Genomic DNA, 16,405 nt, shown 5'->3' on the forward strand with positions numbered 1-16,405 from the left:
AAAGTGTTGTTTCAAAGTTTTTAGTCGATTCTTCAAATGGTTTTTGTTAATTTCAATATTAAGCTTTTTACTTAACTCTAGTACCATATTAATATAGGCTTGAGGTGTAAATGTTCCACCAATTCTATTACCCGCTTCTTGTTGCGTAAGCATTGATTTAATGAAAGCCGAATCCATATGAGATATCCAAACTAATTGTTCTCTTTTCACAGCTATTCCATCAACCATTTTCTTAGTCATGATTTACATCTACATAGTAAAATAAGATACAGAAGTAATTAAATATATATGGAATCATTGATATACATTTAGATGAACAACAAAAGACAAAGTACAACAAAAGACGAGGCCCGAGAACGGTAACTAGTAACTAGTGAACAACAAAAGATAAGTACTACAATAAACTATTAAGAATCTACTTTGTGAAATCAATTTCATCATCGGGATGCAATAGATAATCAGCCCACATTTCATCTGCAATTGAATTTCGTAGTTGCTCTCCACTTGCATTACCAACACCTCTACCTCTTCGCGTGTGGTGTTGTTCATCTGCGTCTAACAACTCTTGCACCACCTCCTCTTCAATAGCTTTGTCACGATCTTCGTCAATTAAGAAGTTGTGTAAAATACAACAAGCCAAAAAAATAGAGGATTGAGTTTCACAAGAGTACTCTGGCTCACTGGAACTTCTTATGATTGGAAACCTTTTTTTAAGCACACCAAACGCTCGCTCGATAGCATTTCGTAATGACGCATGACGAAGGTTAAAAAGTTCTTTGGCATTCTCAGGTGAACGACTCGAGTACTCTTTCAAGTGATACCTAACACCTCTATAAGGTGCCATCAATTTACTTGTATGTGGAAGACCCGCATCAACCAAACAATATCTACCTATAAACAAAGTATATTATTATCATAACTATGTAGATATTCACAATGCTAAATATGGTCTTATGAATTACCAGTAGGAATTAGTAGCTTATCATCTCTATTGAGTGCATTTTTTTTATTATTCTTGAGTCTGAGGCAGTGCCCTCCCAACCCGACAAAACGTATGTAAACTTTAAATCGAATGTGCATGCGGCTAACACATTAATCGTTGGGTATCCTTTACGGCCTCGATATCTAGGTGCAGCCTTATTATTTACTTTCACACGAACATGTGTTCCATCAATCGTTCCAACACAATTTTTGAAGAAAGGGTAAAACCTTCTTTTTCCTTGAATTTCATTCGGGACAACATCACCCGTGGGTTGTTTGATATAGCGTCCTTCTAATGATAACATTGCTTTCAAAACTCTATGAAAGCACCTACTAACGGTTGATCCAGATCGACGATAAATCCAAGAAGTAAAACAATTACTTAAATCATTACCTACAATATGCAAAAATCTAGCAACATGCTCTTCTACGGACATACGTTGAGTTGGACGAAGTCCACCTTCAAGCTCTAATATTTTGCATAATTTACCAAAAGCTCTCACATCCATACGAATGTAATCATGACATTTATCACTAATTGAGAGGCTGTGTAATATCTCATCGCGAACACATCGTCGATGTAAGAGCTCATCTCTCGTAGGTAAATTAACAAGGTTTATGAATCTATGATGCGTAATAAGATTCAGTAATAAACAAATTAACTGAACAGCTGCTAAATTTGTTGCTCTCACATGATGACGTATAGTGAGTATTCTCTCAACCATTCGGTTATCCATTTAGTTTTTACCTATGTTTGGATGCTTATACATTAGTTTTTGAGCCATGATGTTATTCAAGTAACAAACAGGGACTAAAACAATGGAATAAAACATCACAACAAACAACATAAAAACAAAATACTCAGAGGTAAGCAACAAGTATTTATATATTATTAAATAGAAAAAATAAACAAGTAAGAAACAAGTACATAAACAAACAAGATAAGAAACAAGTAAAAAAGGATTCAAAAAAAAAAAAAAAATACCTGCAATTACACTTTGATAGTTAATTCTGCTACAGAGAATAACATAAATGAGATGTGGATGTATGAGATATTTAGTAATATATATATGTACAGCCTAGATGCATAGGAATGGAGGGAAAACACCAAAATATAGTGGAGGGAAAACTAAAATTAGGTGGAGGGAAAAGGGTATATTAGTAATTTAATGAGAGAGGTAGACGTGAAGATAACCTCTCTTCTCAAATCATTCAAATTTGAGTTGATTGTTAGAAAGGAAAGTTTCAAGTAATTCCCCTTCCCCTTCTTTCCTTTTCTATTGATACAAAAACTCTGGAACATACATTCCTTTTTCACTTCTTTCCAAAACCATTCTTTTCTCTTCAAAAAACATCTGTGGAACACAGCCTAAGTGTAACATTCATGGTATCTCAATTGGTGGGGAATGGGTTGAAGATCAATTAAGATTAAAGAAGAAGTATATAGATATTTCTCCAATACCTTCAAGAAAAAGTCTTGTACCAACAACTACTTCATGAAAAGTCAATTTTCTGAGCTCGACAACAGGTTCTTATCTCATAATGATTGTACAATGCTTGAAGCTCAGTTCACTGAAAAGAGGTTTTTGATGCAATCCTCAATTGCGGGGGATCAAAGGCACCCGGTCCCGACGGTTTTAATCTCAAGTTCTTCAAAAAATTCTTTTGGCTTATCAAAAAGGATCTCTTAAAAGCGATGGAATGGTTTTGGTCAAATTGTAAGACCCTAATATTTATTGTACAGAGCTGTAAATAGAGTACATGAAGCGTGGGTGACGTTGTGCATTAAAACTGAGGTTAGAAGCTGAGCTGGGTAAAGTGCGCTCAGCGCACACCTATTGGTGCGCGTGGCGCACTGTCCACTGTAGTCGGGTGCTGCTTGTTTTAATTAGATATTTTGATGGGCTTTTTGGTAATCTCACTTGTGGACGAGTTTAAGGCCAGTAGGTCAGTTTTGGGAGAGTCATAACTCCATTATCAACAACCTTATCCTTTTCACTTCAATTTTAGAGAGAGAGAGTGAGATTCTTGTGTGAGAAAGCTCAAGCCAAGGAAGGAGGAGCTAGTTTTGGGTCTTAGCTCGAGTTCTAAAGTTGTCCATCTCCTCTCTAGCTACGTTTTGGTTGTAGTGGTATGTTCTAACTTGGATTTCCTTACTTTGATTTATGTATGGGTTAGGGTTTGGGTAAATGAAGAACATAAAACCCATATTTGGTGATTTTGGGTGTTCTTGGGTAAGATGGAGTCATGAAGACTCAATGGTAACTAACCTAGGGTTTTAAAATGTTAAATGATGTTTATGAGTCCTAATTGGTTAGTTAATCACTAGCACACCTAGTAAATTAGTAAATGGGTGTTAGATGGGTTAGTGGATGACCCAAAATGGGTGTGTTGACTTTAAATTAGTCAAAGGGCTAATGATTGACCTAGTTGGGAAACATGGGTATGAAATACCCTAATTGTGTAATAGTTAGTGTTGTTGGACCTTAATCACTAGCTTTTAAGTGACTAATGATGGTCTTGACCCTTAAGGGGAGGTTTTGGTGAAAATGGGGCATTTAATGCAATTAAGTCATTAAATGCACATGAGTGAAGTGTTGGTATTTAGTCCAACAAGTTTGTTTGTTGATCGAGTACTTATTATATTAGGTACTTTGCCTTGAAGCTTGCGGAAGTATAAAACATTCACCGAAGGCGTTAAGGTGAGTGGAATGATTATATGAATATGTATGTAATGTATTTATTTGTATGCTATGGTATGAACCAAAGAGCCGGTAGTGCCATAGTATGTGCGAGCGTGCTATGATGTGAACCAAAGAGCCGGTAGCGTCATAGTACGTGTGTTGTAGTGTGAACCAAAGAGCCAGTAGCACTATAGCATGATTTGTTAGGGTGTGAACCAAAGAGCCGGTAGCACCTTAGCATTGTTAGAGTGTGAACCAAAGAGCCGGTAGCACTCTAGCGTGAGTATGACTCGAGTTGTGATGTGAACCAAAGAGCCGGTAGCATCATGACAAATGCGTATGGTGTGAACCAAAGTGCCGGTAGCACCATGACGCGAGAATGGTTAACCATGGTTGTGTATTGTTTTGTAGCATATTATATTATGTCGATTATATGTTATTGATTATGCTAGTAGCGGGTTGTTGGAGATTATTAGCTTTGTACTTGAGATGGTATGCTAATTGTATTGCTAGCGTGTATGCGGTATATGTGTATGTGATTGCAAGTAGGTATATTATATATATATGGGTATAATTATTGCATTCACTAAGCTTTGCTTACCCTCTCATTGTTTATCTTTTTATAGGCTCCGGTGTTGACAAGGGTAAGGGCATTCGATTGGATTAGAGATCCCGCTTGTTGTTTAGAGGACGCTTTTGGGATGTGATAGCTTTTGGAGTTTGACCGAGACTTGGGTAGTTTAACCCCAAACACCATGCTCATAGTGTCGTTTGGAAATTAAACTAATGTGGTCGAAACTCATGATTTGTACGAAACTCGTAAAACGGGCAATGTGGGCCCCGTTTTGTAAAACTTTTTTTATGATTGATTCGTGTTAGTTTTACATATATGAACATGTGGTAAAAAGCGTTTCGCCTAAATATGTCGGGAAGTGGGAGATCTTTATTTGAAAAATTGTAAAACCGGACAGAACTGAAAATGCCCTGTGCGCGCCGCGCACCCTGAGGTGGTGCGCGTGGCGCACTATTCTGTAATAAAAAAAATTTTTGTTTCGCGTAATCGGTTGGTTATTGGTTTGGGTTTTTACAAGTGGTATCAGAGCATGGTCTAAGGGATTTAGGCGACTTGAGATAGGTGCCTAGACTTAGATTGATTTGTGTATGCGCTTTATGCGAGAGTTGTAGGCGACGGGTCGGACCGGGAGTTGATTAGTGCTTAGGTCTATGTGAACTAACCTTGTGCTAATTGTTTTGTGTTGTGTTTGCAATCATCAAGCGAGATAGACGTTGTACTAGCAAGTTAATGCGACGTGCTCGCGTAACAATGATTAGCTACCATTGTTACGGATTCAAATCATGTCAAACAAACAATGTACGACGATTGTTGAGCAAGATGGGGTAGTGTGGTGTATATACATATGTGTTAAGTCTTTTCGTTCATTGCTTAACATTTTCCGTTTTATAGTATGAAGACGAGAAACGGACCCGAGACCAATGAAGGGGGTTCGAGCGAGGATGTTGAGTTTACGGCCAAGGTTGAGGCCATTATGCAAATGCGTCATGAGGTCTTTTTAGAGGATGTTAAGAAGATGTTCTTGGATTCGATTGACGAACAAGTAGTCAATCTAGTCAAGGAACAAGTAAAGATTGTTCTTAAAGAGGATAACGCGGGAAGGCGAGACTTCCACTATAAAAACTTCAAAGATGCTCAACCTCCCACCTTTGAAGGTGAACGAGATGTAGTGACCCGAACTTTTCTGAACCTTTCTATGATTATATGTTTAATGAAAACTATATTTACATGATTAAATGTTTCCAACATGTTAAGCAATCAAACTTGTTAAGACTTGGTTAATTGAAACGGAAATTTTGTAAACGTCTGATTACCCAGTTTGACCAATGATTCACGAACGCTATAAGTTGTATATGACATGATGATACATAAATGAATAAATATATATGTTTAACATGATATAATGATCATCAAGTATCTCAATAAAAATAGTAACAATAAGTTATATACTTAAAAAGGAGACTATTGACGTATGAAACTCGAAACGATACATATAACGATTATCGTTATAACCACGTCTTACTAAATATATATATTAATACATTGTTATATTATATATAACATGATAATATGATAATTAAATATATCATTAAGTGTATTAACAATGAACTACATAAGTAAAAACAAGACTACTAACTTAAGGATTTAGAAACGAGACATATATGTAGCGATTATCGTTGTAACGACATTTAAATGTATATATCATATTAAGATATATTAATATATCATAATATCATGATAATATAATAATTTAAAATCTCATTTGATATTATAAACATTGGGTTAACAACATTTAACAAGATCGTTAACCTAAAGGTTTCAAAACAACACTTACATGTAACGACTAACGATGACTTAACGACTCAGTTAAAATGTATATACATGTAGTGTTTTAATATGTATTCATACACTTTTGAAAGACTTCAATATACTTATCAAAATAATTCTACTTAACAAAAATGCTTACAATTACATCCTCGTTCAGTTTAATCAATAATTATACTCGTATGCACCCGTATTCGTACTCGTACAATACACAGCTTTTAGATGTATGTACTATTGGTATATACACTCCAATTATCAGCTCTTAGCAGCCCATGTGAGTCACCTAACACATGTGAGAACCATCATTTGGCAACTAGCATGAAATATCTCCTAAAATTACAAAAATATGAGTAATCATTCATGACTTATTTACATGAAAACAAAATTACATATCCTTTATATCTAATCCATACACCAACGATCAAAAACACCTACAAACACTTTCATTCTTCAATTTTATTCATCTAATTGATCTCTCTCAAGTTCTATCTTCAAGTTCTAAGTGTTCTTCATAAATTCTACAAGTTCTAGTTTCATAAAATCAAGAATACTTTCAAGTTTGCTAGCTCACTTCCAATCTTGTAAGGTGATCATCCAACCTCAAGAAATCTTTGTTTCATACAGTAGGTTATCATTATAATACAAGGTAATAATCATATTCAAACTTTGGTTCAATTTCTATAACTATAACAATCTTATTTCAAGTGATGATCTTACTTGAACTTGTTTTAGTGTCATGATTCTGCTTCAAGAACTTCGAGCCATCCAAGGATCCGTTGAAGCTAGATCCATTTTTTTCTTTTCCAGTAGGTTTATCCAAGGAACTTAAGGTAGTAATGATGTTCATAACATCATTCGATTCATACATAAAAAGCTATCATATTCGAAGTGGTAAACTAGTAATCACTAGAACATAGTTTAGTTAATTCTAAACTTGTTCGCAAATAAAGTTAATCCTTCTAACTACACTTTTAAAATCAACTATACACATGATCTATATCTATATGATATGCTAACTTAATGATTTAAAACTCGGAAACACGATAAACACCATAAATCCGGATTTACGCCGTCGTAGTTACAATCGGGGGCTGTTTTGGTTTGGATAATTAAAAACTATGAAAAACTTTGATTTAAAAGCTATACTTCTGGGAAAATGATTTTTCTTATGAACATGAAACCATATCCAAAAATCATGATTAAACTCAAAGTGAAAATATGTTTTTCAAAACAGTCATCAAGATGTCGTTCTTTCGACGGAAATGACTACCTCTTTCAAAAACGACTTGTAACTTGTATTTCTGACTATAAACCTATACCTTTTCTGTTTAGTTTCATAAATTCAAGTTCAATACGAAACCGTGGCCGCTTCGGATTAGAAACGAAGAAATGGCGAGGAAAACAAAATTGGTAAAAACTACTCATTTTAGCTACGTGAAAATTGGTAACAAATCTATTCTAACCATAACTTAATCAACTTGTATTGTATATTATGTAATCTTAAGATACCATAGACATGTATACAATGTTTCGACCTATCATGTCGACACATCTATATATATTTCGGAACAACCATAGACACTCTATATGTGAATGTTGGAGTTAGCTATACAGGGTTGAGGTTGATTCCAAAATATATATAGTTTGAGTTGTGATCAATACTGAGATATGTATACACTGGGTCGTAGATTGATTCAAGATAATATATATCGATTTATTTCTGTACATCTAACTGTGGACAACTAGTTGTAGGTTACTAACGAGGACAGCTGACTTAATAAACTTAAAACATCAAAATGTATTAAAAGTGTTGTAAATATATTTTGAACATACTTTGATATATATGTACATATTTGTTATAGGTTCGTGAATCGACCAGTGGCCAAGTCTTACTTCCCGACGAAGTAAAAAATCTGTGAAAGTGAGTTATAGTCCCACTTTTAAAATCTAATATTTTTGGGATGAGAATACATGCAAGTTTTATAAATGATTTATAAAATAGACACAAGTACGTGGAACTACATTCTATGGTTGAATTATCGAAATCGAATATGCCCCTTTTTATTAAGTCTGGTAATCTAAGAATTAGGGAACAGACACCCTAATTGACGCGAATCCTAAAGATAGATCTATTGGGCCTAACAAACCCCATCCAAAGTACCGGTTGCTTTAGTACTTCGAAATTTATATCATATCCGAAGGGTGTCCCGGAATGATGGGGATATTCTTATATATGCATCTTGTTAATGTCGGTTACCAGGTGTTCACCATATGAATGAATTTTATCTCTATGTATGGGATGTATATTGAAATATGAAATCTTGTGGTCTATTATTATGATTTGATAATATATAGGTTAAACCTATAACTCACCAACATTTTTGTTGACGTTTTAAGCATGTTTATTCTCAGGTGATTATTAAGAGCTTCCGCTGTTGCATACTAAAATAAGGACAAGATTTGGAGTCCATGCTTGTATGATATTATGTAAAAACTGCATTCAAGAAACTTATTTTTGATGTAATATATTCTTATTGTAAACCATTATGTAATGGTCGTGTGTAAAAGGTATATTTTAGATTATCATTATTTGATAATCTACGTAATGCTTTTTAAACCTTTATAGATAAAATAAAGGTTATGGTTGTTTTAAAAATGAATGCAGTCTTTGAAAAATGTCTCATATAGAGGTCAAAACCTCGAGACAAAATCAATTAATATGGAACGTTTATAATCAATATGAACGGGACATTTCAGTTGGTATCAGAGCGTTGGTCTTAGAGAACCGGAATTTTGCATTAGTGTGTCTTATCAAGTTTGTTAGGATGCATTAGTGAGTCTGGACTTCGACCGTGTTTACTTGAAAAATGATTGCTTAACAAATTTTGTTGGAAACTATATATTTTTAACATGTGAATATTATGTGATATATTAATCTCTTATCGTGTTTGATATTATGTGATAGATGTCTACCTCTAGAACAAGTCCCATTGACTCACCTAATAATAATGAAGAGTCAAATATAAATTGGAATGATTCGTGGACTGATTCACAAGTTCCCGAAGAGGAACCGGAAGAAGAGTCGGAACCGGAAGAAGAATCGGAACCGAAAGAAGAATCAGAACCGGAAGAAGAAATAGAACCAGTGGGGGAAATAATAAAACGGTTAAGTAGAAGAAAATCCTCAACCAACCGACCAAAGTTAATTATGGTCAATGGTGTTTCCGCCAAGGAAGCAAAGTATTGGGAGGATTACCAATTCTCTGATGAATCGGATCCCGACAAGGATTCCGATGATGTTATAGAAATAACCCCAACACAATTTAATAAGGCAAAAGAGAACAATAAGGGAAAGGGCATAAAAATAGAGAAATTTGATTCCAAACCCGATGAACTTTATATGTATCGTCAACACCCGTATTTCTTAAGTTGTGACAATAACCCGGGAACCTCTAAACCACCAGGTTTTTCTAAACCAATGTGGAAAACGACGGCTCGTATTAGGGGAACATCATATATCCCTAGAAACTTGGCAAAACGAACCAAAACCGAAGAAGAAGAAGAAACGAGCGAGTCGGAATAAGATAGTTGTATTCGTGTGGTGTAATATATGTAATATAGTGTGCTTATGCTTTATGATATATGTAAAAATTGCTTGTATTAATAAGTATTTTTTTTTATGAATCTAACTCTTGTCTATTTTACAGTATAAAAACACAAAATGGATAGACAACCCAATATTTTAAGAGACCTACCCGGAGACATGATTGATGAAATCTTGTCTAGAGTCGGTCAGAATTCCTCGGCACAACTATTTAAGGCTAGATCAGTTTGTAAGACATTCGAAGAACGTTCCAAGAATGCCTTGGTTTATAAAAGGCTTTCGTTCGAAAGATGGGGGATATCACATTGGGAAATCCATAAGTTACGATGTGTTTACTTTGACGCATATATTGCGGGGAACCCAAATACTATTTTACGCAACGGGTTAAGAAATTATTTTGACTCAATATATCTGAATATAGGACTTCGTGATTTAGAAAAAGCGGCTAACATGCAACATAAAGAAGCATGTTATGCTTACGGGTTAGTAATGTTCGCTTCTCACCAAAGTGAGAACCAGAACATCGGGCTACAACTATTAAACAAAACGTTCCCACAAGTGACGGACTCAGTAGTTGGGGTGAGAAACAAGGTTTTTAGATTATTACGGGACTGTTGGACATTACATAACCCTCGTCCCTTTGACGACGTTACAACACGCTGTCTTATCAACGGCCATAACAGTTATGTTCCACAAAACCAAGGATGGGAAGTAGTCCTAGTAAAACCAGAATGCATGACTTGTTTCTGGACGTATGAATTACGTGTCTTTATTGCCTTTGCTGAACGACTTGTGTACTAGCTAGAATTATCTTCACAACTATCTTGTATCAAAGTTATTGTGTGCTATATTTCATGTTATATGTAAAATAAGCGGTATTGTAAGTTTGTAAAATATTGTGAAAAAGTTTGAACGCGAAATATTATTATAATCAGTTTTTCATATAGAATTGTAGTAGTTGAATTGTATATTAGCTACTAAGTATGAACTTAACGGGTAGGTACTACCCGAATTTAAACTTATAAAACGCTAATATGAAGAAAAATCTTTTATAAATGAGTTCATATTATGCTACGAGATACTATTGACTACTCTTAATATTCTGTATGATTAACTTGTTTCATTTGACTATTTGAAGGAAATGGCACCGACTACTCGACAAACCATGAATATGAGCGAAGAGGAATTTTGTACCTTTCTTGCTGCAAACATAGCCGCAGTACAGGCTGCGCTACATACCAACAATAACCTTGGATCTAGCAGTACAGAAACTCGTGTAGGATGCACCTACAAAGAATTCACTGCCTGCAAACCTTTGGAATTTGATGGAACCGAAGGACCGATCGGATTGAAACGGTGGACCGAGAAGGTTGAATGGGTGTTTGCCATAAGTAAGTGTACTGAAGAGGACAAAGTGAAGTACACTACGCATACCTTCACAGGTACTGCGTTAACATGGTGGAATACCTATCTAGAGCAAGTGGGACAAGATGATGCTTACGCACTACCGTGGTCAGCATTCAAGCACTTGATGAACGAGAAGTACCGTCCCAGAACCGAGGTCAATAAGCTCAAGACAGAACTTAGAGGGTTACGAACCCAAGGATTTGATATTACCATGTATGAAAGATGATTCACAGAATTGTGCCTATTGTGTCCGGGAGCATTCGAAGATGAGGAAGAGAAGATCGACGCGTTTGTGAAAGGATTACCGGAAAGAATCCAAGAAGATATAAGTTCACACGAGCCCGCCTCCATACAACAGGCATATAGAATGGCTCACAAACTAGTGAACCAGATTGAGGAAAGAATTAAAGAACAGGCAGCTGAAGAGGCCAATGTGAAGCAAGTCAAAAGAAAGTGGGAGGAAAACGGTGATAAGAATCACCAATACAACAACAACAGCAATTACAACAATAATCGCAACAACTATCCCAACAATCGCAACATCAATCGCAACTACAACAAACGGCCCAACAACAACAACAACAACAACAACAGCAACTATAACAATCATCCCAACAACAATAACAACCGCAACAACAACAATAATCAGAAGCAGCTATGCCAAAGGTGTGAAAAGTATCACTCGGGGTTCTGCACCAAATTTTGCAACAAGTGTAAAAGAAATGGTCATAGCGCGGTGAAGTGTGAGGTCTACGGACCAGGGGTTAACAGAACGAAAGGAACAAATGGTGTCGGAATGAGTAATGGTGGAGCAAGTAGTGTCAGAGCAAGTTATGCCAATGTAGTTTGTTATAAATGTGGAAAACCGGGCCACATTATTAGAAATTGCCCAAACCAGGAGAACACGAATGGACAAGGCCGCGGAAGAGTTTTCAATATTAATGCGGCAGAGGCACAGGAAGACCCGGAGCTTATTACGGGTACGTTTCTTATTGACGATAAATCTGCTTATGTTTTATTTGATTCGGGTGCGGATAGAAGCTATATGAGTAGAGAATTTTGTGCTAAATTAAGTTGCCCATTGGCGCCTTTGGATAGTAAATTTTTACTCGAATTAGCAAATGGTAAATTAATTTCAGCAGATAATATATGTCGGAATCGAGAAATTAAACTGGTTAGCGAAACATTTAAGATTGACTTGATACCAGTAGAGTTAGGGAGTTTTGATGTGATAATCGGTATGGACTGGTTGAGAGAAGTGAAAGCAGAGATCGTTTGTTACAAAAATGCAATTCGCATTATACGAGAAAAAAGAAAACCCTTAATGGTGTACGGAGAAAAGAGCAACGCAAAGTTAAATCTTATTAGTAACCTGAAGGCACAAAAACTAATAAGAAAAGGTTGCTATGCTGTACTAGCACACGTCGAGAAAGTGAATTCCGAAGAAAAGAACATCAATGATATTCCCGTCGCAAAAGAATTTCTCGATGTATTTTCGAAAGAATTACCGGGACTACCTCCACACCGATCCGTTGAATTTCAAATAGACCTTGTACCGGGAGCTGCACCAATAGCTCGTGCTCCATACAGACTCGCACCTAGCGAAATGAAGGAACTTCAGAGCCAATTACAAGAAATTTTAGAGCGTGGTTTCATTCGACCAAGCACATCACCGTGGGGAGCTCCTGTTTTGTTTGTCAAGAAGAAAGATGGTACATTCAGGTTGTGTATCGACTACCGAGAGTTGAACAAACTTACCATCAAGAATCGCTACCCACTACCGAGAATCGAAGACTTATTTGATCAACTACAAGGCTCGTCTATTTATTCGAAGATCGATTTACGTTCTGGATATCATCAAATGCGAGTGAAGGAGGATGATATTCCAAAGACTGCTTTTAGGACGCGTTACGGTCATTACGAGTTTATGGTTATGCCGTTTGGATTGACTAACGCACCAGCTGTGTTCATGGACCTCATAAACCGAGTGTGTGGGCCATATCTTGACAAGTTTGTCATTGTTTTCATCGATGACATACTTATTTACTCGAAGAATGATCAAGAGCACGAAGAACATTTGAGAAAAGTGCTAGAGTTGCTGAGAAAAGAAAAACTGTATGCTAAGTTTTCAAAGTGTGCATTTTGGTTGGAAGAAGTTCAATTCCTCGGTCACATAGTGAACAAAGAAGGTATTCAGGTGGATCCAGCAAAGATCGAAACCGTTGAAAAGTGAGAAACCCCGAAAACTCCGAAACACATACGCCAGTTTTTAGGACTAGCGGGTTACTACAGAAGGTTTATCCAAGACTTTTCCAGAATAGCAAAACCCTTGATTGCATTAACGCATAAAGGGAAGAAATTTGAATGGAAAGATGAACAAGAGAAAGCGTTTCAATTGTTAAAGAAAAAGTTAACTACGACACCTATATTGTCATTACCTGAAGGGAATGATGATTTTGTGATATATTGTGACACCTCAAAGCAAGGTCTCGGTTGTGTATTAATGTAACGAATGAAAGTAATTGCTTATGCATCTAGACAATTAAAGATTCACGAACAGAATTATACGACGCATGATTTGGAATTAGGCGCGGTTGTTTTTGCATTAAAGACTTGGAGGCACTACTTATATGGGGTCAAAAGTATTATATATATCGACCACAAAAGTCTTCAACACATATTTAATCAGAAACAACTGAATATGAGGCAGCGTAGGTGGATTGAATTATTGAATGATTACGACTTTGAGATTCGTTACCACCCGGGGAAGGCAAATGTGGTAGCCGACGCCTTGAGCAGGAAGGACAGAGAACCCATTCGAGTAAAATCTATGAATATTATGATTCACAATAACCTTACTACTCAAATAAAGGAGGCACAACAAGGAGTTTTAAAAGAGGGAAATTTAAAGGATGAAATACCCAAAGGATCGGAGAAGCATCTTAATATTCGGGAAGACGGAACCCGGTATAGGGATGAAAGGATTTGGGTACCAAAATTTGGAAATATTAAAGAAATGGTACTTAGAGAAGCTCATAAAACCAGATACTCAATACATCCTGGAACGGGGAAGATGTACAAGGATCTCAAGAAACATTTTTGGTAGCCGGGTATGAAAGCCGATGTTGCTAAATACGTAGGAGAATGTTTGACGTGTTCTAAGGTCAAAGCTGAGCATCAGAAACCATCAGGTCTACTTCAACAACCCGAAATCCCGGAATGGAAATGGGAAAACATTACCATGGATTTCATCACTAAATTGCCAAGGACTGCAAGTGTTTTTGATACTATTTGGATAATAGTTGATCGTCTCACCAAATCAGCACACTTCCTGCCAATAAGAGAAGATGACAAGATGGAGAAGTTAGCACGACTGTATTTGAAGGAAGTCGTCTCCAGACATGGAATACCAATCTCTATTATCTCTGATAGGGATGGCAGATTTATTTCAAGATTCTGGCAGACATTATAGCAAGCATTAGGAACTCGTCTAGACATGAGTACTGCCTATCATCCACAAACTGATGGGCAGAGCGAAAGGACGATACAAACGCTTGAAGACATGCTACGAGCATGTGTTATTGATTTCGGAAACAGTTGGGATCGACATCTACCGTTAGCAGAACTTTCCTACAACAACAGCTACCATTCAAGCATTGAGAGGGCGCCATTTGAAGCACTTTATGGTAGAAAGTACAGGTCTCCAATTTGTTGGAGTGAAGTGGGGGATAGACAGATTACGGGTCCGGAGATAATACAAGAAACTACTGAGAAGATCATCCAAATTCAACAACGGTTGAAAACCGCCCAAAGTCGACAAAAGAGCTACGCCGACATTAAAAGAAAAGATATAGAATTTGAAATTGGAGAGATGGTCATGCTTAAGGTTGCACCTTGGAAAGGTGTTGTTCGATTTGGTAAACGAGGGAAATTAAATCCAAGGTATATTGGACCATTCAAGATTATTGATCGTGTCGGACCAGTAGCTTACCGACTTGAGTTACCTCAACAACTCGCGGCTGTACATAACACTTTCCACGTCTCGAATTTAAAGAAATGTTTTGCTAAAGAAGATCTCACTATTCCGTTGGACGAAATCCAAATCAATGAAAAACTTCAATTCATTGAAGAACCCGTTGAAATAATGGATCGTGAGGTTAAGAGACTTAAACAAAACAAGATACCGATTGTTAAGGTTCGATGGAATGCTCGTAGAGGACCCGAGTTCACCTGGGAACGAGAAGATCAGATAAAGAAGAAGTACCCGCACTTATTTCCAGAAGATGAGCCAACACCTCCAATCGCTTAAAATTTCGGGACGAAATTTATTTAACGGGTAGGTACTGTAGTGACCCGAACTTTTTTGAACCTTTATATGATTATATGTTTAATGAAAACTATATTTACATGATTAAATGTTTCTAACATGTTAAGCAATCAAACTTGTTAAGACTTGGTTAATTGAAACGGAAATTTTGTAAACGTCTGATTACCCAGTTTGACCAATGATTCACGAACGCTATAAGTTGTATATGACATGATGATACATAAATGAATAAATATATATGTTTAACATGATATAATGGTCATCAATTATCTCATTAAAAATAGTAACAATAAGTTATATACTTAAAAAGGAGACTATTGACGTATGAAACTCGAAACGATACATATAACGATTATCGTTATAACCACGTCTTACTAAATATATATATATATATTAATACATTGTTATATTATATATAACATGATAATATGATAATTAAATATATCATTAAGTGTATTAACAATGAACTACATAAGTAAAAATAAGACTACTAACTTAAGGATTTCGAAACGAGACATATATGTAACGATTATCGTTGTAACGACATTTAAATGTATATATCATATTAAGATATATTAATATATCATAATATCATGATAATATAATAATTTAAAATCTCATTTGATATTATAAACATTGGGTTAACAACATTTAACAAGATCGTTAACCTAAAGGTTTCAAAACAACACTTACATGTAACGACTAACGATGACTTAACGACTCAGTTAAAATGTATATACATGTAGTGTTTTAATATGTATTCATACACTTTTGAAAGACTTCAAGATACTTATCAAAATACTTCTACTTAACAAAAATGCTTACAATTACATCCTCGTTCAGTTTAATCAACAATTCTACTAGTATGCACCCGTATTCGTACTCGTACAATATACAGCTTTTAGATGTATGTACTATTGGTATATACACTCCAATGATCAGATCTTAGCAGCCCATGTGAGTCACCTAACACATGTGGGAACCATCATTTGGCAACTAGCATG

At 35.9% G+C, this 16,405-nt stretch overlaps 1 protein-coding gene across 1 annotated transcript; it reads right to left on the minus strand.

The window, feature by feature from the left end:
• Positions 1-415: 415 nt before the first annotated feature.
• On the minus strand, positions 416-1,718 carry LOC139869292 (uncharacterized). The gene is made up of 2 exons (XM_071857605.1): positions 1,034-1,718; positions 416-891 (listed from the first exon to the last, which is right to left on the minus strand). The coding sequence occupies exons 1-2, from the start codon at positions 1,716-1,718 to the stop codon at positions 416-418; spliced, it is 1,161 nt and encodes a 386-aa protein (XP_071713706.1).
• Between the last annotated feature and the right edge of the window lie 14,687 nt (positions 1,719-16,405).

This window comes from Rutidosis leptorrhynchoides, chromosome 9 (genome assembly GCF_046630445.1).
Source record: "Rutidosis leptorrhynchoides isolate AG116_Rl617_1_P2 chromosome 9, CSIRO_AGI_Rlap_v1, whole genome shotgun sequence".
Classification (NCBI taxonomy): Eukaryota; Viridiplantae; Streptophyta; class Magnoliopsida; order Asterales; family Asteraceae; genus Rutidosis; species Rutidosis leptorrhynchoides.